We start from the raw sequence: 24011 nt of genomic DNA, 5'->3' as shown, positions 1-24011 counted from the left end.
GGATTGGTTTGTTTATGGCACAACCCATCTGAAAGCAATTGTCGGTTCGTTTTACGGCACAACCAATCTGAAAGCAATTTATCTTGTTCTAAGTCCCGGACTTAGAAATGGCCCTCGATCATTATGACAAATATGATGAACCTTGGTGCGAAATTAGGTGAAATTTCAAAACTCACGAGTATCTAATTCAGTTGTTAATTGAGTTCGTGGAATCCCAGTGGTGACGGTCCGGGGCCTCCGGCAGCCAGCCCTCGTGTCTCATAATGCCGAGTTTGAGGCTGGAAATCTCTTCTCAGGGTGGCCAGCCACTGTCTGCCTTCGTCCCAGACGATCACTCAAGGGATCCCACTTCTGACACCAAATTGTTGCGGAAACAAAAACATTTTGTCTTTGCAACGTCTCTGGTGAGAATTGGAATAACAGACAAATGAGGAAGAGTTGTTTATCTGAATTTAATTCTTGCAAGAGGAGCAACGTCGTAACAGAGTGCTATGCAGTCTGTCAGAGAAGCTCAAACAGGGGTAGTCCCGCAGCCATGTTTATACACAGAAAACAGGAAAGGGAGAAAGGGAAACGGAATGTTTCGTGGTTACACCTTAGGTAGAAAGCCAGTCCAGACCAGTTCTTGGTTTGCGTTTGGATATCGGTCGTGGCCCAAAGTGGTTTCTGATAGCAGAAGTTCAACAAAAGTGCAAGTACAGGACAAACAGATGATCTCTAATGGCAGAAGTTCAACAAAAGTGCAAGTCTAAATTTTGCCATTACAGGAGCTGCAGTAGTCAATGTGTGATATAACAAGAGCCTGTACCAGGAGTTGTGCTGCATGCTCAGACAGGTAGCGTCTAATTTTCCTGATATTGTACAAGGCAATTCGGCACGACTGAGCAATCGAGGCCATGTGAACCTTAAAGGTTAGTTGGTCATCAATCATGACACCCAGGTTTCAGGCAGACTTTGTGGGCATGAGTTGGGTTGATCCGAGCTAGATATTGATCTGTTGTTGTAACGCTGGACTGGCTGGGATGACAAGGAGCGCCGTCTTAGATAGGTTAAGCTGAAGGTGGTGTTCTTTCATCCATGTAGAGATACCAGCAAGTCATGATGATATCCGTACTGAGACTGTGAGGTCATCTGGCGGAAATGATAGAAAGAGCTGTGCATTGTCAGCATAGCAATGATATGAAAAACCATAGGAGCGGATGATTGCACCAAGTGAGGTTGTATATATTGAGAAGAGAAGTGGACCGAGCTTTGACCCATGAGGTACTCCTGTGGATAAGCCGTGCGGTTTGGACACTTCTCCCCTCCAAGATAATCAAAAAGATCTCCCTGAGAGGTAGGACATTAATCAGCAGAGGGCAGATCCTGTGATACCAAGCTCAGTGAGTGTGGAGAGGAGGATTTGATGATTAACCATGTCTAAGGCAGCTGAAAGATGTAGCAGCAATGAAGTTGATGACTGACCAGCAGCTGTAGCCAAACGCAGTGAGTGATTGTATCACCGACAGGAGTGCAGTCTCGGTAGAGTGATTCTGCTTAAAGCCAGACTGATTTGGATCGTACAAAGTGTTCTCAGAAAGGAATTCAGAGACTTGGTTAAAGACCGTGCACTCAAGTATTTTTGAAAGAAAGGGTCAGAGTGAAACCGGTCTGTAGTTTTCAACCTGGGCTGGGTTTAGTGTAGGTTTTTTTTGAGCAGCGGGGTGACCCGAGCTTGCTTAAATGCAGTGGGGAACACACCCATTGATGATGTGTGTGACTGCAGGGTTAAGTGCACGGGCAATGGTCTGTAGGAGGTTGGATGGTATCAGGTCCAGCAGACAGTTAGTGGGACAAGAGTCCAGCAGAAGCTTGGAGACTTCCTCCCCGGTCAGGGGGGAGAATGAGGTGAGTGGGGCACTGTTAGCTGGCAGCGGCAGTCAGAGTTGGTCACGCACAGAGAACTGTTACTGATGGCAGAACCTATCAGTAAAGTACGAGGTGAACACATCGGGAGTGAGCAGCATGGAGGGCGGAGGAGGAGGTGGATTGAGGAATGAGTTAAAAGCAGTAAATTTATTTCTAATTTTTCCCTTTTTCTCCCAATTTAGTGGCCAATCGATCCCTATTCTAGTTCCAACACCCACCCTCGTACTGCATGCGTTCGCCAACTGCATCTCTCCAGCCAGCAGTCTTGAAGGAGACGCCTCACCACTTCCGTGACAAGGCAAATCCAGGCCGAACCACTGCTTTTACCCACACACACAGAGATGCATTCATGTGACGAACACAAACCGACTCCGTCCCCCTCCCGAAGACAACGTTGCCAATTATTGCTGCTTCATCGAGTCCGGCCATAGTCGGATCTGATGAGACCGAGGCGCAAACCCCGGTCCCCAGTGGGCAACTGCATTGACACAAAGCCGATGCTTAGACCGCTACACCACCGCGGACCCCAGAAAAACCTTTTTTCGAGCATCAGTGGCACCACAGAACTGGTCCTGATAGTAAGTGATCTTAGCTGTGTTTAAGCTGGAGAAGAATGATGCTAGGAGATACTGATAGTCACTGAGGTAAGTGGACTCTCTGGTTTTATGCCATTTTCTCTCTGCCGCTCTGAGCCCCACCCTTTGCTCTCTGATGACCTCGGTGAGCCATGGACTGGGGGGGTGGGGGATGCGTTTCAAGCAGGATTGGATGCTAGAGGGCAGAGATTGTTAAGAGAGGAGGTTAGTGAGGAACAGAATGTCTGTAGCCTCGTTGACAGTGAGTGAAGAGAATTCATTATGAGGAGGCATGGAAGCCAAGACCTCATTGGAGAGCTGGGTCGGTGTAAGGGACTGGAAGTTTTCGCGGAAGGAGACCCTTTGTGGAGGAATGTGAGGATGTTCTAGTAAGGAGGTCTTGAATTGAATAAAGAAGTGGTCTGACAGATGTAGGGGGTGACAGTCAGATTTGCTGTGGGGCAGTCCCGAGTCAAAATCAGATCAAGTATTGCCTGCTTTGTGTGTGGGAGGGGTAGGGACCTGTCTGAGGACAGAAGAGACAGGTAGTCAATCGCTTGGGTTTTGTCAGTAAGGATAATCATGTGTCCCATGGTAATCAGTGGTGTGTCATCGTCAGGAGTAGCTCTTGTGACTGCATGCACTGGCATGGACCTGTTTCTCCTCCTCTTTCTCCTTGCTGCGAATGCTCTGCATTTTAAAAAACATGACTGACAGCAACAGGAGAGCATTAATAGGAGATGAAAATATAGATTAGTTGACTGATTGATGAACGAAGAGCAAAATGGGACAGTTTTGCCAACTGTTGTTTTTTGACTGGCTGTTTTTGTCTCTCTTTGTTTTTGTGCCTTCAGACGGCCTGTAGTTGTCTGCGTGGTTTTGCTGGATCAGGAAGGGTCTGCTTCCCACTCAACCCCTGCCAGACTGTAAGTCCTACGGATGCTCTCTCTGTCTCCCTGTGTGTGTGTGTGTGTGTGTGTGTGTGTGTGTGTGTGTAGGATAATGGCGGCTGTGGCAGGTATGCTAGGTGTGTGTAGCTGAGTCAGGGGAAGAGGAACTGCTCCCACTCTTGTTTCTGTTTTTTGAGAGGGGTGGGTTGATGTAATCTAGCTGAAATAACTGTGTGTGTGTGTGTGTGTAGGATAATGGCGGCTGTGACAGGTATGCTAGGTGTGTGTACCTGGGTCAGGGGAAGAGGAACTGCTCCTGTTTACCATCGTTCACCGGCGACGGAATCACCTGCCTGGGAAGAACCTTCACAGTGAGTCACATGACCAAGCGCACCACCACGCCCCCCTTTTAGAAGAAATTACCATGCTGTCTGTTTGTCTGTCTTTTAGGAGATCTACCGTCGGCCAGAAAATGCTTTCTTCCACAATTTGTTACAGGTTAGTTTACCTCCAGTAAATCCGTGTGTATTAGTTCGTATATACCTGCATGTAGTAGTATGTACTAGTGTGTACTGGTATACACCAGCCTGTACCAGTATGTCTTACTGTGTGTGTCACTGCTACATGTAATTCACCCTCACAGTGAGGCAGGAGGCCGGACAACAGAAGAACCTAACCTCGCAGGAAAACCTACTCTTCACTGACTACTGCTTTCTAGCAATTACCCCAGAGAAGATCCTAAAGAGAATAGAATATATCAGATTAGAATAGATTAAAGTTATTAAATTAGATTATGAAATATTAAATTGGATTACATTCTCTTGGATAAATGGAATCTTTGCAGCAGTAGCAAAAAGGGAAGGAAAATGGAAGAAAAAGGGTTTAAATCCAAAAGGAGAACATTTCTGATTGGAAATGTCAGGATGGAGAACTGCTACAAGACGGACTAGCTAGCTGGCTGAAGTTGCGTCAGTAACACTGGATAAATATTCCTGTCTCACATCCATCTCCAAGTCCTGTATCCCTGTTAGATATTATCAGCTGACGTAGGTTTGTAGGCGTGTGAGCCCGATGTCTGTAAATAAATTCCAACCGTTCCAGCAGTATCGTGGGATTGTTTGGTAGCTAGTGGAAGGAAGCGCTACATCCAAAAACTGCACACTCCGCCATGTTTGCTGTCAAAACCTTTACCTATGCTAATGCAAACTCACTCTCTGGACTGACAAGTCTGCTCTGCGCTGGAGGTTTCAGGTGTCTTCGCCCACCCTGCATTTATGTATTAGACAGTGACTGGCTTTCGAATTTATGAGGTACCAAATCTAGCTTGCGTACGTTTGAATCTCAGATTTTAGGGAAGTGCACAGACGGCTCTTCCTCCAGTACAGGAATGTGAAAACACTGCTCTAGTGACAAAGGTACAAGTCAGTATAGTCAAGGCCATACATTTAGGAGACACAAACGTAGGAGAAACACATGTTGGAGTGGAGGGTACTTTAAAAGAAGAAATGTAGTTCTGCTCTGCAGTCAGATCTTGTTTTGTACATTTGTGGTTTTGTTTTGGAGTTCAGTTTCTGATCACAGCTCCATTCGCATCAATCAGAAACCCTTGCCGTGTGAGCTAGTCCACATGGTGTTTGTGGTGACCATGTGTGCAATATTTCTTGGCAGTTTTAGTCTTTCCGTGATAGTTAGGTGGAGAGAAAAAGGAAACGTTGGGAGGGAAAAAGAAGGACACACCATATTTGTTTTTTGCTGGATGACCTTCATGTCAGCCTTTAAAAGTGATTGGTACGCATCGTCACCAAGCTCCAACGTTTCTGTCAGACTGGCCTGACACACTGCCTGACGTTCCACATGAGCAGAAAGCCTGCAGGACCTCAGGACCCGCAGGGCTCCAGATGGCGACTAAAATGGTCGCCAATGCGACTAACTTTTTAATTTTGCATCCCTTTTTTTCCCTGCCAGTTGCCAGTGGCCACAATTACCCACAAGCAAAAAAAAAAACTCAATGGCCATACGTTTTGTTTGTGTACTGAACTGACATCTCCTCTTGCGCCTGCACCCACCTGGCCCGTCGTGTGAATCCCTGTACGGTTTCCAATACATAAACTCGGCCTGCGCTCCTGGCCTGCGGCTGGTGAAGTGTCGGCTGTACACATGAACAGAAGCCGTGGTTGAAGATAGTTTAGCGTCACGTTTATCGGGTTAAACATTTTAAATGTTCACTTTATGACCGGTGTTTAGTTGGAGGTAGTTTGAATTTAGAAGTTAGATGTAGCTAACTGGAGCTAACCTCAAGTGGAGGAGTTCAAGTATCTCGGGGTCTTGTTAGCCAGCTGGCAAGAAAACGAAATGCGCAAACGAAAAACATCAGACTTTTTTCTCACTCCCTGCCCGTCCAAACCCAGCCTCCTCTACATCAGATGCTGGCGAGGTGGAGACCAACTCGACCAGTGAACGTTCTCAAGTGACATGTGCGTCATCCCAGCCCGATTCAGTCAGTGTGCCGTCCTTTACAGATGATGATGACCAAGTGCAGCACAGTGACTGGAGTCTTCCTCTCCCGTCCCTGCAGCTCCCATCTCTACAAGACAGTTTAAATCAGCTGGGCTACAAGAGTTCCCCTGGTCACGTTATGACAAGGGGACAATGTGCTGCACGTTTTGTGCTCAAGTAAGACAAGAGATTGCTGGTAGAACAGAGTTCGTTAGCGGTTCGAGTCATTTTAGAAAAGGAACTGTGAAGAAGCGTGGTGACAGTAAAGAAAACATAAAAACGCCAAGGGATTGTGTTGTTGCTCGGTCTGCTTCAACACAGCTGACTCAAATGATCAACTCATTATGAAGACGGTTAATAACAACCTGATCATGTAAATCAGCTGTGTTGGAGCAGGGCGAGATCTAGAACATGCAGGACAGGTAGTCCTCCAGGAGAGGTTTGGGAAACGCTGGTGTAGACTATGGAAGGCAGAGCAAACAAAGGCAGACGGTACAGCGGGGAAAGAAGAAGCAGTGGGAGGCAGCCCTTTAACAGTGTTGCGTATGACATCACTATATTCTGGCTCCTGAAAGTTTGATTTGGCTCCTACATATTTTGGGGCTCCTATATATAATTTATTTATTCATTCATTCATTCATTCATTCATTTATTTATGCCTGGAGCCCTGACTCGGTTTGACAATATTAACCCACTTTGGTAGGAAATAACTGAAGACTGTCGCCATCTTGTCACTTTTTTCCCAGGCTGTTTTACCAGTTTCAGACCTCTCAGAACGTCGCTTCACTGTGTTTGTTCCCTTGGAGGAAACCAATAAAGACTTCTCTGTACGTACAAACACTGCATATTAAAGGTTCCTATTGTCATAGTAATACGGCGACTACTACATATACTAATACCACTAGTACTAGTACTTCTATTACTATTATGACTTATTCTAATACTATATTCCCCTACTACTACAGATGCTAATACGACTATTACTACTACTACCACTATTAAATGTATTGTTACTGTTACTACTATTAGATCTTGAAAATGTATAGTGTTTACAGAACAACACAACAAGGTTCAAACACCAGTCAATACAACATGCTAAGTAAAACATTCTACACAACCATGAGCAGACCAGATAGTAGTCTTCATCTCCAGCTGCAGACACTGATGATCAGCTAACAGCAAGGATTAGAGAACATGGAAAAAAGAATTAAAGATGTTCAGATATTCCAAACACAAATCACAGGATATGGAAAATGATATCGACCCAGAAAATAATTTGTTCAACAACATCAACAACTGTCTATACTACACCGATGATCCATTTTTTTTATATCCGCCCCCCTTTCCTTTTTCTCCCCAATTGTACCCCACTCCTCCGAGCTGGCCCTGTCGCTCCTTCTCCCCCTTTGCTGATCCGGGGAGGCTGCAGACTACCACATGCCTCCTCCGATACATGTGGAGTCACCAGCCGCTTCTTTTCACCTGACAGTGAGGTGTTTCACCAGGGAGACATAGTTCATGGGAGGATCACGCTATTCCCCCCAGTTCCCCCTCCTCCCCAAACAGGCACCCCGACCGACCAGAGGAGGCGCTAGTGCAGTGACCAGCACACATACCCACATCCAGCTTCCCACCTGCAGACACGGCCGATTGTGTCTGTAGGGATGCCCGACCAAGCTGGAGGTAACACGGGGATTCGAATCAGCGATCCCCGTGTCACAGCGACAATACTCTTATCACAGTAAATATAGCCTTACTAAACCTCAGGTGTTTGGCAGGAAAAACATTTTAATCAATGATTTTATCATCAAGCACAATCACATCTTATTGTTTTAATTGAAACCTGATGAGACCAAGACACCAGTGCAACTGTTCTTACTAAGTCAACCCCTGCCAACTTCAGTTTGGTGAGAGAAACCAGACAGCATAAGAAAGGAGGTGGAGTTGCCGTTTTGTTTAATGATTCGCTCCAATGCAAGGAGATATCTAATGGAGATGTTGCTTCTTTTGAATATGTGGCTCTTCAGTTGAATTCCTCTTCTTGAGTTATAGTTCTTAATATCTACAGGCCACCTGAATACAACGCAAACTTTATTGATGACTTAACTGAGCTGCTGTCTATAACCTGTATTGAATATGACAGTGTAGTTACCGCTGGTGATTTAAACATCCATGCTGACAACCCCCAAGATAGAGGAACTACACAACTGTGTTGTGTTCTTGATAACTATGGACTGACTCAGCATGTGACGGAGCCCACACACAACAAGGGCCACCTCTGGACTTACTTATCTCCAAGGGTCTGAACATTTCTAAGGTTGTGGTGACTGGTGTTGCTCTCTCCAATCATTCCTGTGTTTTCTTTGAGAATACTATCTCCATGAACACAAATACTCAAACAAAATGGCATATCACTGAACACACCAGTAAAATATTTATTCAGGCTTTCTCTTCCACACCCACCCTCTCTCAGGTCTCAGTCAGTGAGCTCGTAGACCATTTTAATTCTAATATTACAGATGTTATCGATGCTATTGCACCTGTTAAGGTGAAAGTGGTCTCTGGTAAGAAAAGATCTCCATGGAGATGTGCCCCACTGGTCAGAATAGATAAAAGGAGTTTTTTTTTAAAGCTGAATGCAAATGGCGAAAAAGAAATGTACTGTTCATTATGAAATCTATAAATAGAGACTGCACATTTATAATTCTGAACTGAGAAATGCAAGGCAGTCCTACTTCTCTGACATCATTGCCAAAAACAAATATAATGTATGTGCCTCGTTTGCTACTATTAACAGACCAACAAACCCTCCTGTGGTAGTAGTCTGAATTTCTACCTACCAGGTCCTTCAATGAATTTCCCTCCTTCTTCAATGACAAAATTCAGAAAATTAAACTGGCAGTCAGTGCCTCCATAGTAGGTAGTTTGAGTTGTCCCTGTGTCCACCTAAAATCCTTTCAAAGAGCATGACACAATTTGATCCCGTCAACCATAAAACCTTGGGGGACATCTGAAATCCTCCTCCTGCTGCCTTGGTATTCGACCGACAGGCTTTTTCAAAAACGTTTCAAATTGCATGGCCTCAGATCTTCTACAAATTGTCAACACATCTCTTCTTTCAGGTCTCTTCCCACAGGCCCTGAAAACTGCAGTCATCAAGCCACTCTTAAAAAAGAATAACCTGGGCGTCCAGGTAGTGTAGCGGTCTGTTCTGTTGCCTACCAACACGGAGATTGCCGGTTCGAATCCCTGTGTTACCTCCGGCTTGGTCGGACATCCCTACAGACACAATTAGCCGTGTCTGCAGGTGGGAAGCCAGATGTGGGTATGTGTCCTGGTTGCTGTACTAGCGCTTTCTCTGGTTGGTTGGGGCACCTGGCCGGGGCGCCTGGTCGGGGGGGTAACGGGGGAGTAGCGTGATCCTCCCATGAACTATGTCTCCCTGGTGAAACTCCTCACTGTCAGGTGAAAAGAACCGGCTGGCAACTCCACATTGTATCAGAGGAGGCGTGTGGTAGTCTGCAGCCCTCCCCGGATCGGCAGAGGAGATGGAGCAGTGACCAGGATGGCTCACAAGAGTAGGGTAATTGGCCAAGTACAACTGGGGCGAAAAAGGGGGAAAAAATCCAAAACAAAGAATATCTTGACCAGGGGTGGGCAATCTTATTCAGAAAGGGCCAGTGTGGGTGAAGGTTTTTGTTCCAGCCAAGCAGTTACACACCTGATCCCACTAATCAACCAGTAGAATCTTTGCTGAGGAACTTGATTTGGAGACACTTAAAGAAAAGGGACTGCTTTTTGTCTATAGATAATTGCAAATCTGAGCAGACAAAAATGACATGTGGAGTGCCCCAAGGCTCCATGCTGGGTTTGCTTCTGTTTAACATCTATATGCTCCCACTAGTCCAAATTATGGTAATAATTATGTAAACGACACACAGATTTACATAATCATATCACTATAATCCCATATAAGCACTGAGTAATTGCAATGAACAAATCAATGATTGGAGATCTCTGAATTTTCTTCAGTTAAACAAAGATAAAACTGAAGTAAGTGATTGTCTTTGGAACCAAGGAAGATCGATTAAAAGTCAGCTCTCAGCTACAATTGGTTATGTTAAAAACCACAATCCAAGCCAGAAATCTGGGTCTAGTCAGGGACTCAGACTTGAATTCCAATAACCACATTAAGATAATTATAAAGTCAGCTTACCATCATCACCTGACGAATATATCAAGAATTAAAGGATTTATGTCTCAACAGGATTTGGAAAAACTTGTCCATGCATTTATCTTCACTTGATTCGACTACTGTAATGGTGTCTTCCCAGGTCTAAAAGATTGATCAAAAAGCTGCAGCTGATTCAGAACGCTGCTGTTCGAGTCCTTACTAAGACCACAAGAGTGGGTCACATCATAACAGTCCTGAGGCCACTACACTGGCACGCTGTCCATCAAACAATTGATTTTAAAACTCTGCTCTTGGTTTATAAAGCACTGAATGGTTTAGGTCCAAAATACATTTCTGATCTACTGCTACGCTATGAACTATCCAGACATCTCAGATCATCTGGGACAGGTCTGCTTTCTGTCCCCAAAGTCAAAACTAAACATGGAGAGGCAGCTTTCAATTTCTATGCACCACATATCTGGAACAAACAGGTCTGCTGCAACTCTCAGTTCTTTTAAATCAAGGCTGAAGACTTTCCTGTTTGCCGCTGCCTACGATTAACTAAATTTGAAGCTTTTTTCATCTTACACTGCACTGTAATATGTACTCTCGTTTTATTTCTTTTTAGGTGTCTTTATATTGCCTTATATTGCTTTTCTTAATGCCTTTAATGTTTTATGTAAAGCACTTGATAGAAAGTTGATACCTACCCCAGCTTGGGGTAGGTGTCAACTTTCTATGCAGAATTTCACCACTTTAATTCTACCTGCCTGTGTGTGTATAGATACCAAGGGTGGCTGTGTTGTCTCAGATAGTTCAGTATCACATCATCAGATGTGAGACTTTGACCCTCAGCGACCTCAAAACCACCAGCCAGGCCGTCACCTTGTCAGGACAAACACTGAGGTTTACTGTCCATGAGGTGAATACACATTCACACTCACATGTATAGACACATCAAGCTGACAAACACCAAGCTATACTTCTGTCTGTGCACGTAAACTTGTGTGCGTGCGTGCGTGCGTGTGTGTGTGTGTGTGTGTGTGTGTGTGTGTGTAGGGGTCTGTGTTTATTAATAATGTGTCCAGGATAGTAAGAAGTGACTTCCTAACCACCGATGGAGTGATCCACCATATCGACAAAATCCTGACTCCACTGACCATCAAGACCCCACCTCTCCTCAAGGTAGTGTTGCAGCTGTATGTTGGTTTATTTTTCCACATAATGTCTCAGCAAATATATTTACAGTATTTCGAGGTAACGTTACCATAAAAGCACTGATCTTTAAAGGAAATAAGACTTTCCAAGAGAGCCATTCCATAGACATCTGTCTAGTTCTGGTGTTCCTGGTGGAGCAGCAGTCACACTGAGCCAGAAGCAGCACCCATTCACCACCTCCATCAGCAGAGATTCAGTAGAATGAAACTGTCACGCTTACTGGTGGGGAACTCAATTGTTGACCTGAATCAGATGCTGATTCAACACTTAAAAGTTTAATGTCATACAAATTACTAAAAACAACAAGCAAAGCGTGGTCCAGATCACAGGCAGGGTTGTTAACAGAGTCAGTCATAAAAGCAGATGAGTCCAAAAATGGTGGCAAAAGCGAAGTCAAAATAGGCTGAGAACGTTATGGGAAAACTAAGAGTGTGGGCAAAACAGGATAGAAATGACAGAGGGATGATCTGGAAAACACAGACTGGGGTTAGATAGACAGGTGACATTAATGATGATGGGAGACAGGGAGACAGGTGAAGGCTAATGGGTTGGCAGCTAAAGTATCAATGAGCAATACCCAATTTCCCCTCGGGGGTGAATAAAGTATTCTGATTCTGATTCTGGCTGAGAGATCAGTAGATGGAGCAGCAGGCAGACTCCAGGACATGCTGGACATAAAACTTCTGGTGTGGGAAGATGGCAAACTCACATTTGCAGCAGCCTCGCCCAGTACCGTCCATGCAGAGGCTTTGTCCACGTCTGCATTTAAGTTTTGTCTTTGTTTGATGGCTGGGAGATCTGGCGCTGGATCGGCTGGGAGAGGTTGGTCTGTCTTGTGGGCCCAGCGACCACGGTGCTGCCTGGAGCTGCGACCGAGGAGGTAACACCGAGGGCGGTCTGACAGGACACGGAAGCGGGGCAGGCTAAGCGAACTGCTAACCCATGCAGACCGACAGTTCCATTAACACTGAGGGCGGTCTGGCGGCGGCCTCACCTGGCGTTGACTGTGGTGCTTTTGGTGTCGTCGTGTGGAGTGCGGGGAGGTGTGTCGAGGGTGTCTGGCTGGGAGAGCTGGCGTTGGATTGGCTGGGGGAGCCTGGTCTGCTGCCTCCGGTGGGCCCAAGGACCACGGCCCAGCCTGGAGCTGTGCCGATTGTTTTTGGATATCGAAACTGTAAGTTTTATAAAGGAAGGTTGGAGATTGATCTATGGTCATTGATTGCGCCTGGTTCAAGGTACTTGGCCAATTACTCCACTCTTCCAAGCTGTGCCAGTCTCTGCTCCACCCCCTCTGCTGATTCGGGGAGGGCTGCAAACTACCACATGCCTCCTCCCATACATGTGGAGTCACCAGCCACTTCTTTTCACCTGACAGTGAGGAGTTTCACCAGGGGGACGTAGCGCGTGGGAGGATCACGCTATTTCCCCCAGTTCCCCCTACCCCCTGAACAGGCGCCCCGACCGACCAGAGGAGGCGCTAGTGCAGCGACCAGGACACACACCCACATCCGGCTTCCCACCCGCAGACATGGTCAGTTGTGACTGTAGGGACGCTTGACCAAGCCAGAGATAACACGGGGATTCGAACAGGCGATCCCCGTGTTGGTAGGTAACGGAATAGACCGCCACGCTACCCGGACGCAAGGTTAGCTGTTTTGATAGTGGTTCAATCACGACAGTTTTAAAGACAGTAGGATTGATGCCAGCGGAAAGTGAGTTGATCAGGATTTCCGAAAACGAACAGAGTGCTTTAAAGAGTTTCACAGGTGGGGTTGGAGTTGGGGGGTATTATTAACTTTGACAGTGTTTCAGTATGAACAGACTCAAAATGTCAGTTCCTTTGGTTCTTCTTTACCAAAGGATCTGACATTTTTGAGGGTTGATCACTAATTGTATTTCTAATATACTCAATATTTAGTGTGCAAAGCACCAATGGTGCTGCAGCAACCTATTGTTATTGTTAGTTTTTATTATTATTATTTTATTTATTCATTTTATTGTCTGTATTGTATTATTAATGTGGTGTCTGGGCTCAGCCTTAGAGATAGGGTGACGAGCTCGGACATCCGGAGGGAGCTCGGAGTAGAGCCGCTGCTCCTTCACATTGAAAGGAGCCAGTTGAGGTGGTTCGGGCATCTGATCAGGATGCCTCCTGGGCGCCTCCCTTTGGAGGTTTTCTGGGCACATCCAACATGGAAGAGACCCCGGGGTAGACCCAGAACTCGCTGGAGGGACTATATGTCTAATCGGGCCTGGGAACGCCTTGGGATCCCCCAGGAGGAGCTGGAGGGCGTTGCTGGGGAGAGGGAGGTCTGGAGTGTCCTACTTAGCTTGCTGCCACTGCGACCCCACTCCGGAGAAGCGGCTGAAGATGAGATGAGATTTTTATTATTGTTTTTCTAACGTTTTTGGCCATACAGAGCAAACAGCTTGGTAAATTTTTCTCAAATTTTCCAGGCTCATAAGGGTCGATGCCAAACGGATATTCCATAAATTTGGAGCCAGTCAAACCAGGCTTTCAGCACCACCATGAGTTCAAAGTCGCAGTTTTCACGTTGCTCTATCTCTTATACCATGGGTCCTATGATCGTATACTAGGTGTCATATGATGCGTCTCCTCATAGCCTTCGATGTTCCCAGAGGCCATTTTCTTTACTGCCCAACTAGATTTCCCGCCATTTTGAATTTTCTGAAAAACATTCTTTTGCTATCTCCTCCTAGATCATTTGACCTCTGAACCAAGCGTGCTGTGTTTTGTTCCATGGACACTCGTCGATAATTATTAGGAGTTCTGGGAACATTATGAGTGCTGCCTGCACAAATGTGTTTGCAGCCTAGCCTCCTACCCAGGAAGTTGGCATATCTTCTAAACATTTGGTTCAGTTGTCACCAAACATTGTGTGGAAGTTCAGTATTAAGCCCTGAGGCCATGTGTACTTGATTGAGCAAATGCACCTCAAGGGGGCGCTATACTAGAAAATACATTCCTTCACCTTGACCGTGTGTGCGATTTGAATGCAACCAACTTTGTGACCCTCAGGGCTCCAGAGGCTCAATTAAGATGAAATTGATGGTGGGGGGGCGTCCGGGTGGCATGGCAGACTATTCCGTTGCCCACCAACATGGGGATCGCCAGTTTGAATCCCTGTTACCTCCAGCTTGGTCAGGCATCCCTATAAACACAATTGGCTGTGTCTGGGGTTGGGAAGCCGGATGTGGGTATGTGTCCTGGTCGCTGCACTACCACCTTCTCTGGTCGGTCGGGGCACCTGTTCGGGGGGGAGGGGGAACTGGGGGGAATAGCGTGATCCTCCCATGCGCTACGTCCCCCTGGTGAAATTCCTCACTGTCAGGTGAAAAGAAGCGGCTGGTGACTCCACATGTATGGGAGGAGGCATGTGGTAGTCTGCAGCCCTCCCCGGATCGGCAGAGGGGGTGGAGCAGCGACCAGGACAGATCAGCAGAGGGGGTGGAGCAGCGACCAGGGCGGCTCGGAAGAGTGGGGTGATTGGCCAAAGTAAATTGGGCAGAAAAGGGGGGGGGGATATCCACAAAAAAAATAGAAGATGAAATTGATGCTCGAACAAGATGGCCACCACAGGTCAGAGATGGTGCAATCAACTTTCAAGAGCCTTGAGGTTGGGTCAAATTAGGTTGCTCGTAATGAAACTTGCCAAGTATCAAGGTAATGGGGTTACACTGCCGTTGTCTATTTTTATTCTGATTAGCCATCAGGGGACACCACAGTAATTAAACACATGTTGCTACATATTGTTGTTTATATCCCCATCCACTGTTTGACTTAAAGTTGTCCTTTTTTTTTTTCCCTGTTTCTTCCCAACTGTACTTGGCCAATTACCCCACTCTTCCAAGCCGTCCCAGTCTCTGCTCCACCCCCTCTGTTGATCCGGGGAGGGCTGCAAACTACCACATGCCTCCTCCCATACATGTGGAGTCACCAGCCGCTTCTTTTCGCCTGACAGTGAGAAGTTTCACCAGGGGGACGTAGCGCAGGGGAGGATCACGCTATTCCCCCCAGTTCCCCTCACCCCCGAACAGGCACCCCAACCGACCAGAGGAGGCGCTAGTGCAGCGACCAGGACACATACCCACATCCGGCTTCCCACCTGCAGACACGGCCGATTGTGTCTGTAGGGACGCCCGACCAAGCCTGAGCTAATATGGAGATTTGAACAGGCGATCCCCATGTTGGTAGGCAACAGAATAGACTGCTGCGCTACCAGGACGCTCCTCGACATTGTTCACCCATTGCTGAAGAAACCTCATTTAGATCCCCTGTCCTTAAGTAACTACGGACCAATCTCCAAGTTGTCTTTTTTTGTCTAAGGTTCTGGAGAGAGTACTCTCATCTCAGTTGATTCCTGACGGCACTCAGTTATACGTGTCCCTAAAACCCACAGGTCCTCGCATCCTAGCAAATCTCTCAACTCACATCCCTGATATTAAATCCTGGATGTCTGAAAATTTTCTCAAGGTTAATGATGATAAGTCTGAGGTCATTCTGTTCAGTCCTGAAAATTCCATCAGACCTTTTGTTACTAATCTTGGTGGTCTGTCAGGTAAGGTCTTAAGTAGGCTGCTAGGAATCTTGGGGTAATAGTCAATGTTTAACATAAACAAATTCCCCCGGCCTTGGTCGTGTGGCTAATAATCTAATCTAATCTAATGAGTCCCAGAGCTCCAATGACCACTGGTGTTGTTTGGGTCTTCCTTCCCCACATCCTGTTGACTTCAGTCTCCAGGTCTTTGTACTTGGGCAGCTTCTCTGCGACTTTCACTGAGGTGTTTTTTTTTCTTGGATGGTGTTGCCATGGCGATGAGCATGCACCTCTTCTCCTTCCTGTCCTTGATAACAATGTCGGGCTTGTTGGCTTTTATCTCTCCGTCAGTGTGGATGGGCGTGTCCCAGAGGATGGTGACGTCATTGTTCTCAGTGACTGCTTCTGGCTGATGTTGGTACCACTTCTCAGTCGTCTTGATCTTGTAGCTCCTGCATCTTCCAGTGCAGGTATGCTGCTGCCTTGTCGTGCCTGTACATGTACTCGGTCTTTGCCAGTTCTGGGCAGTCTGAGACAATGTAGTCGATGGTTTCTTCGTACATTCCACAGATTCTGCATTTTGGGTCTGTTCCATCTTTGATGATGCGATGGTGACAGGATCTGGTTGCCAGGCTCTGGTCTTGTGCAGCGATTATCAGGCCCTCCGTCTCTGCTTTCAGCCCGGTGCTCCTCAACCACTGGTGTGTCTTTGGTTGGTCCACATCTGTGTCTTTCATTCTTTTTGGGTGCTTCCCGTGCATTGCTTTGTCCTCCCAGGTTTTTTGCAGACTCTGCCGCTGGCCATGGTGTTTTGCCTTCTGCGTCACTCGTTTGGTGTAGATGGTAGTTGCCTCATTTTCTGTTGGTGGGGTTTCTGGGACATCAAGCTCTTTCTTGAATTGTGCAGCTTCTTTATTGATGGAGTAGATCTGATGTTTTACTATTCGGAGGAGTGGGTCATCTGTTTTTGTCAGGTGTGCATCCAGCCCGATAGTGGTAGTCTTGAAGGTCAGTTCGAGTTGGACCTGGCCTCGTCCTCCTGAAGCTCTTGGTAGGTACAGCCTATCGACATCTGCTTTCGAGTGGTGCATCTTCTCCATGGTCAGCATCTTTCTTGTCTTGGTGTCTAGTCTCTTGATGTCGTTCAGTTTCCAATTGATAATGTTGAAGCTGTACGTCACTACAGGTATCGCTAGGGTGTTGATAGCTTCACTACTGTTAGCCGTGTTGAGTTCGCATTGAGTTATTATTATTATTATTATTTTATTTTATTTTTATTCTTACTTATTTTTGTAACTGTATTGATTAACAAATTGCTTTCTTCCCTTTTGCTATATAAATAAAGTTTATTATTATTATTATTGTCAAATGGACATCACTACGTATAACGCTAGCTCCAACACGCTACCAGTGGAAATACAAATGAATACAGCGAGTGATAGAAGCTAACGCTAATATTATTAAGTTGTCAACGCTAGTTGGGAAGTTAGTCCTGGAAATAGACTGTAAATTAACCCAGCTAGTTTGTACAACACTGAAGGTCTTCTTCATCTAAAATTGGCTAATTTAGCCGATCTCTGTATCCAACACACATTTCAGAGGTGTCTGTGTTTACGTTTGTTTTCGGGTCATTGGTGAACGTCAGCCTTCTCTTCTCAGTTGAGGTCCCCCTCCTCTTACTTGAAGGAGTTGCTGTTGACATCAACTGACTAACTTTACTTGATTGATTTTCCCTGGCCATGTGATGGCCTGGCGGCCTGTCCAGGATGTCTCCCCGCCTGCCGCCCAATGGCTGCTGGGATAGGCGCTGTCAGGCCAAATTGTGTCTAGGTGACATCATCGCCATGCAATCATGACAGCGTGCATTCCTGACATTCCTCTCTCGCTGTAGTTCGTAGAATGGTAATATTGCAGGTGTGCTCTTTTTAGCTACATCGCACAATACATGCACAGGGTCACCTTTTATATTCCACTTGCAGTTGTTTATATCAGCCTATGTTTTTCAAAAAGCACAAAAAAAGTGAAAGAAACGGTTTGAAATCTGAAACCAAGAAAATAGGAAATCATGAAATATATAGGCCCTGTGTGCTGGCCTGGCGGCCTGTCCAGGGTGTCTCCCCGCCTGCCGCCCAATGGCTGCTGGGATAGGCTGCAGCATCCCCGTCACCCTGAGAGCAGGATAAGCGGTTTGGATAATGGATGGATAAAAAAAGCATACTTTTAGGCAGAGGTTCATCTACTGGTTGATCACCTTGTTAGCTAGCTAGCAAACTAGCTAGCTAACGTTACGTAGCGTGGATGAGATTTTCAATAAAGATGTTCTATAAACCTATTTTCCATTGAAATGAACTGTCCAATATTTGCTATCATATGTTTTTTGACATCGATGACAAGTTAGCTAGCGATTGCATTGCGGTGACGTCACCCGGACACATTTTGGCCTGACAGCTCCAGCATCCCTGCGCCCCCGATTGGGATAGCGGCTTGGATAATGGATAGATGGATGGATTCTTGTTATTAATGAGTGTCAGAGCACAGTGGTACCGTTGTGGCGTATTGTGTTGTATTATGAAAAGACACCCAGAGGCCCTTTGAGATTCAGGGCCCTGGACTTCAGGAAAGCCTGTGCATTGAATCACATGACTGTGTGTGTCTGTCTGCATTCCAGATGAATTACAGCAGCGCGGCAGAGATGTACGGCTACACCAGGTTCACAGAGCTGATAAAGGTACATGAACCCTGCACCGCCCGCTGCTGCTCCTCCTCTAGCAGATTTGGTTGCTGATGGAGCATGAAAGCCATTCACAGCTCACAGTGGGAGGAAGTAGAGATGGTGTAAATGGTGCTTTTCACATTGGTGTTAACATTACTGATACTGCCACCATTACCTGAAAACGACAGCTACTAACACAATAGTACAACTTTGAAGCCAGACCTACTATGTGGATGCTTCTGGTGCCGTTGTTGTGAGATGGGTGTTGTGTTGGCAGGTGGCGGGTTTGGTTCCGGTGCTGGAGATGTACATAAACCAGCCGCTCACCATGTTCTGGCCCACAGACAAGACGATGGAGGCGCTGCCGGCAGAGCGAAAGCAGTGGCTGCTGAGCCCGGACCACCAAGAGCAGCTCAGAGCCACTGTTTTAGCCCACATCGTCCGCTCTGTCAAAGTACAGACACACACACACCTGTCTGTCTGTCTCGCATAGCTGTCAATCAATCTGTCTGTCTGTCTGTCCATCATCACATTGGCATACATAGCAGCTCTGAACAAATCAATCAAGCTTACTTTGTGTGTGTGTGTGTCTGTCTGTGTTTGTGTGTCTGTCTGTGTTTGTGTGTGTGTGTGTGTTTGTGTGTATGTGTAGGAGCCATTTTTTGGTGTTCACACCTTCCGCACTATGCATGGATCTTTCATCAGTGGGTCCTGTGACAAGACAATGCCAGTGAGAGAACACACACACACACACACACACACACACACACACACACACACACACACACACACACACACACACACACACACCACACACACACCACACACACCACAACCATCCACTCCTGAATGAGCCAAGCTGCATTGTTTCTGTCTCTTTCTGTTGTTATTATCCGTCTTGTACTGTCACCATACCTGCCTGTGTGTGTGTGTGTGTGTGTGTGTGTGTGTGTGTGTGTGTGTGTGTGTGTGTGTGTCTCAGGGTCGTATACTGATAAACGGCGGTAATGCCAGGATTGTGGAGAATTACATCACCTTCTCGGAGGGCACAGCTTACGGCATCGACCAGTTACTGGAGCCACCGGGCCTGGGAGCGCACTGTGACTCCCTGGAGAATATCACCTCATATGTCAGTGATGTTAACGAACAGCAACAACAACAACAACAATAATAATAATAACGATAATAATAATAATAATAATAATAGGGTGTGCTTATTGCATTCTTTGGAAGCATTTTTCAGTCCTTTGTTTTTCCCAGGGTTCCTGTGGACGCTGTCTTCGACCTCCACTTTGCCCTAGGAAAACCGAGTACACAGTAAGACCTGCCTGTCTGTCTGTGTCTGCCTGTCTGTCTCTGTCTGTCTGTCTGCCTGTCTGTCTGTCTGTCTGTTTGTTTGTCCCTCTGTCTGTCTCTCTGTTGTCTGTCTGTCTGTCTGTCTGTCTGTCTGTCTGTCTGTCTGTCTACCTGTCTGTCTGCATCCGTCTGTCTGTCTGTCTACCTGTCTCTCTGTCTGTCTGCATCCGTCTGTCTGTCTCTCTGTCTGTCTGTCTGTCTGTCTGTCCGTCTGTCTGTCTGTCTGTCTGTCTGTCTGTCTGTCTGTCTGTCTGTCTGTCTGTCTGTCTACCTGTCTCTCTGTCTGTCTGTCTGTCTGTCTGTCTGTCTGTCTGTCTGTCCGTCTGTCTGTCTGTCTACCTGTCTGTCTGTCTGTCTGTCTGTCTGTCTGTCTGTCTGTCTACCTGTCTCTCTGTCTGTCTACCTGTCTCTCTGTCTGTCCGTCTGTCTGTCTGTCTGTCTGTCTGTCCGTCTGTCTGTCTGTCTACCTGTCTGTCTGTCTGTCTGTCTGTCTGTCTGTCTGTCTGTCTACCTGTCTCTCTGTCTGTCTGTCTGCATCCGTCTGATGTAGTTTTACTGGTTTTGTGTGTCCTACCATTATGTCCATACGTGGCAGCACAGTACCCCAGTGGTTAGTGCTGTCGCCTCACAGCAAGAAGGTCCTGGGTTTGAACCCCGGGGGTAGTCCAACCTTGAGGGTCATCCCAGGTCGTCCTCTGTGTGGAGTTTGCATGTTCTCCCCATGTCTGTGGTGGGTTTTCTCGGGCTGCTGCGGTTCCCCCCACCATCAAAAGAAACATGCATGTTAGGGTTAATACTCCTGCCTGTACCCCTGAGCAAGGCACCGGGAAGAGAACGGGAGTTGGTCCCCGGGCGCAGCATGAAGGCGGCAGACCACTGCTGCTAGCTACACACACCACAGCTAGGCTGGCTTAATCTGCAGTAACTGAATTTCCCGAGGGGATGAATAAAGGAAACTTAATTTAATACTTCAATGCCCACAACCCAGAGGGGCCAGCTCACATGAAGAGACAGCTGGGGGTCCGGGTAGCGCGGTGGTCTAGTCTGTTGCCTACCAACGTGGGGATCGGCAGTTTGAATCCCTGTGTTACCTCCACCTTGGTCAGGCGTCCCTACAGACACAATTGGCCGTGTCGGGTGGGAAGCAGGATGCGAGTATGTGTCCTGGTCGCTGCACTAGCGCCTCCTCTGGTCAGTCGGGGTGCCTGTTTGGGGGGGGGGGGACTGGAGGGAATAGCGTGATCCTCCCACGCGCTACGTCCCCCTGGTGAAACTCCTCACTGTCAGGTGAAAAGAAGCGGCTGGTGACTCCACATGTATGGGAGGAGGCATGTGGTAGTCTGCAGCCCTCCCCGGATCAGCTGAGGGGGGGCAGCAGAGACCGGGATGGCTCAGAAGAGTGGGGGTAATTGGATGGGTACAATTTGGGAGAAAAAGGGGGGGAGTCCCCCCCCCCAAAAAAAGGTGAAGAGACAGCTGATCACTTGGATTATTCAAATTTTACTTTTTATTTGACCAGTGCTTTTCCTTCATCCATGTAGTACATCCGTGTAGTACATAATGTAGTACATGTCGTACATGTAGTACAGAAACTCTGACCAAAGCGAGCATCAGCAGGGAGTGTGAAGACTCTTGTTGTGATGAAGAAGTTGTCAGGTCTGTCCAGCTCTTGCAGTGTGATGCCTCATGAGGCTCTGACATCCCTCACGTGTTTCTTCTCTGTCCTCAGGGCAAAACGCAGGGTTGCATTTACCCCAATATCTGGTACAGCAACCCCCAGTTCCGGTTCCCGCACCGGCTGGATGACTTCTTCTCTTCAAGTCGCTTCAAAACTGACCAGCGCGGCTGCCGGAGGGTCTGTCAGGCCGTCAACTGGGTGCCCAAGTGCTGCAAAAACCACTACGGGCGAGACTGTCAAGGTGAGGAAGGAGAAAGAGGAGAGAAACAACATGAAGAGGCAACAAGTTGAGCTGCGACAGTGTTGTATCATGGGATACTTCCAAGTCTTTTGGTGTTTTTCCATAACGAGGCCAGCGGTTCTGACTGGCCCGGGTGATAAAATGATAGCGAGCTGTACCAGCGATAAACACGTCACCAGTACAAGTAAGAGGATTGTTCTATAGAAAGTTCAATACTTTCACTTAAGTACATTAATGTAATCTGCCAAGAGGGCACATAACCAATACACTGCCCCCCCCCAGCTCATAACAGCCAATCATAGCCCTTGTTAATGGAGTGTGCTACAAGTGACACGCAAACAGCCAGTCCCCCCCCCCCAGTTGCACTTGGCCAATCACCCCACTCTTCTGAGCCATCCTGGTTGCTGCTCCACCCCCTCTGCTGATCCGGAGAGGGCTGCAGACTACCACATGCCTCCTCCCATACAGAGTGCATGCAGTCTGGGCTCATTTTTGGATTTTTGTCACCGTTTGATAACCATGCTGAACACGGCCAGATCCTGGCAGTGGGCGGTGCTTAATGACATCAGTGTTCCATGCTTGGTTTTACATTGACGTCATATCCAGTAGTATCGCATGTGATGCGGTGTTGGTATCCAGTAGTATCACATGTGATGCGGTGTTGGTATCCAGTAGTATCGCATGTGATGCGGTGTTGGTATCCAGTAGTATCACATGTGATGCGGTGTTGGTATCCAGTAGTATCACATGTGATGCGCTGTTGGTATCCAGTAGTATCGCATGTGATGCGGTATTAATATCCAGTAGTATCGCATGTGATGCGGTGTTGGTATCCAGTAGTATCGCATGTGATGCGGTGTTGGTATCCAGTAGTATCGCATGTGATGCGGTGTTGATATCCAGTAGTATCGCATGTGATGCGGTGTTGATATCCAGTAGTATCGCATGTGATGCGGTGTTGGTATCCAGTAGTATCGCATGTGATGCGGTATTAATATCCAGTAGTATCGCATGTGATGCGGTGTTGGTATCCAGTAGTATCGCATGTGATGCGGTGTTGATATCCAGTAGTATCGCATGTGATGCGGTGTTGGTATCCAGTAGTATCGCATGTGATGCGGTGTTGGTATCCAGTAGTATCGCATGTGATGCGGTGTTGGTATCCAGTAGTATCGCATGTGATGCGGTGTTGGTATCCAGTAGTATCGCATGTGATGCGGTGTTGGTATCCAGTAGTATCGCATGTGATGCGGTGTTGGTATCCAGTAGTATCGCATGTGATGCGGTGTTGATATCCAGTAGTATCGCATGTGATGCGGTGTTGGTATCCAGTAGTATCGCATGTGATGCGGTGTTGGTATCCAGTAGTATCGCATGTGATGCGGTGTTGGTATCCAGTAGTATCGCATGTGATGCGGTGTTGGTATCCAGTAGTATCGCATGTGATGCGGTGTTGGTATCCAGTAGTATCGCATGTGATGCGGTGTTGGTATCCAGTAGTATCGCATGTGATGCGGTGTTGGTATCCAGTAGTATCGCATGTGATGCGGTGTTGGTATCCAGTAGTATCGCATGTGATGCGGTGTTGGTATCCAGTAGTATCGCATGTGATGCGGTGTTGGTATCCAGTAGTATCGCATGTGATGCTGTGTTGGTATCCAGTAGTATCGCATGTGATGCGGTGTTGGTATCCAGTAGTATCGCATGTGATGCGGTGTTGGTATCCAGTAGTATCGCATGTGATGCGGTGTTGGTATCCAGTAGTATCGCATGTGATGCGGTGTTGGTATCCAGTAGTATCACATGTGATGCGGTGTTGGTATCCAGTAGTATCACATGTGATGCGGTGTTGGTATCTAGTAATATCACATGTGATGCGGTGTTGGTATCCAGTAGTATCGCATGTGATGCGGTGTTGGTATCCAGTAATATCACATGTGATGCGGTGTTGGTATCCAGTAGTATCGCATGTGATGCGGTGTTGGTATCCAGTAGTATCACATGTGATGCGGTGTTGCTATCCTACGGGGCCATTATTACATCGTGCGCTGATCCTACAGCGTGTTCTGTAATCACAACCACCAGCCGTTTGTCTTTTCCACCACAAACCTGCACTTAACCAAAATGTCTGAATCATGTCAGAGGAAGTGGAGATGCATCACATGTGCATTGTGTAGACAGGCGCCATTGCATAATGGCGTCA

At 47.0% G+C, this 24011-nt stretch overlaps 1 protein-coding gene across 5 annotated transcripts in view; it reads left to right on the top strand.

Annotated features, from left to right (window-relative positions):
- Positions 1 to 24011, top strand: part of stab1 (stabilin 1) — a 280261-nt gene that overhangs the window by 204471 nt on the left and 51779 nt on the right. For 4 of the 5 annotated variants that reach the window (XM_056273194.1, XM_056273192.1, XM_056273191.1 and 1 more), the window contains 12 exons: positions 3338 to 3409; positions 3625 to 3744; positions 3824 to 3871; positions 6616 to 6696; positions 10828 to 10965; positions 11103 to 11228; positions 18489 to 18548; positions 18811 to 18987; positions 19186 to 19263; positions 19516 to 19662; positions 19794 to 19850; positions 21619 to 21808. In XM_056273194.1, the coding sequence (XP_056129169.1) occupies positions 3338 to 3409; positions 3625 to 3744; positions 3824 to 3871; positions 6616 to 6696; positions 10828 to 10965; positions 11103 to 11228; positions 18489 to 18548; positions 18811 to 18987; positions 19186 to 19263; positions 19516 to 19662; positions 19794 to 19850; positions 21619 to 21808 (1294 nt within the window). The remainder of the gene's footprint in view (positions 1 to 3337; positions 3410 to 3624; positions 3745 to 3823; positions 3872 to 6615; positions 6697 to 10827; positions 10966 to 11102; positions 11229 to 18488; positions 18549 to 18810; positions 18988 to 19185; positions 19264 to 19515; positions 19663 to 19793; positions 19851 to 21618; positions 21809 to 24011) is intronic. The other variant, XM_056273193.1, reaches the window with a different exon arrangement.

This window comes from Lampris incognitus, chromosome 2, assembly GCF_029633865.1.
Source record: "Lampris incognitus isolate fLamInc1 chromosome 2, fLamInc1.hap2, whole genome shotgun sequence".
In the NCBI taxonomy this organism is placed as follows: Eukaryota; Metazoa; Chordata; class Actinopteri; order Lampriformes; family Lampridae; genus Lampris; species Lampris incognitus.
This window is presented reverse-complemented; position numbering and strand designations above follow the sequence as displayed.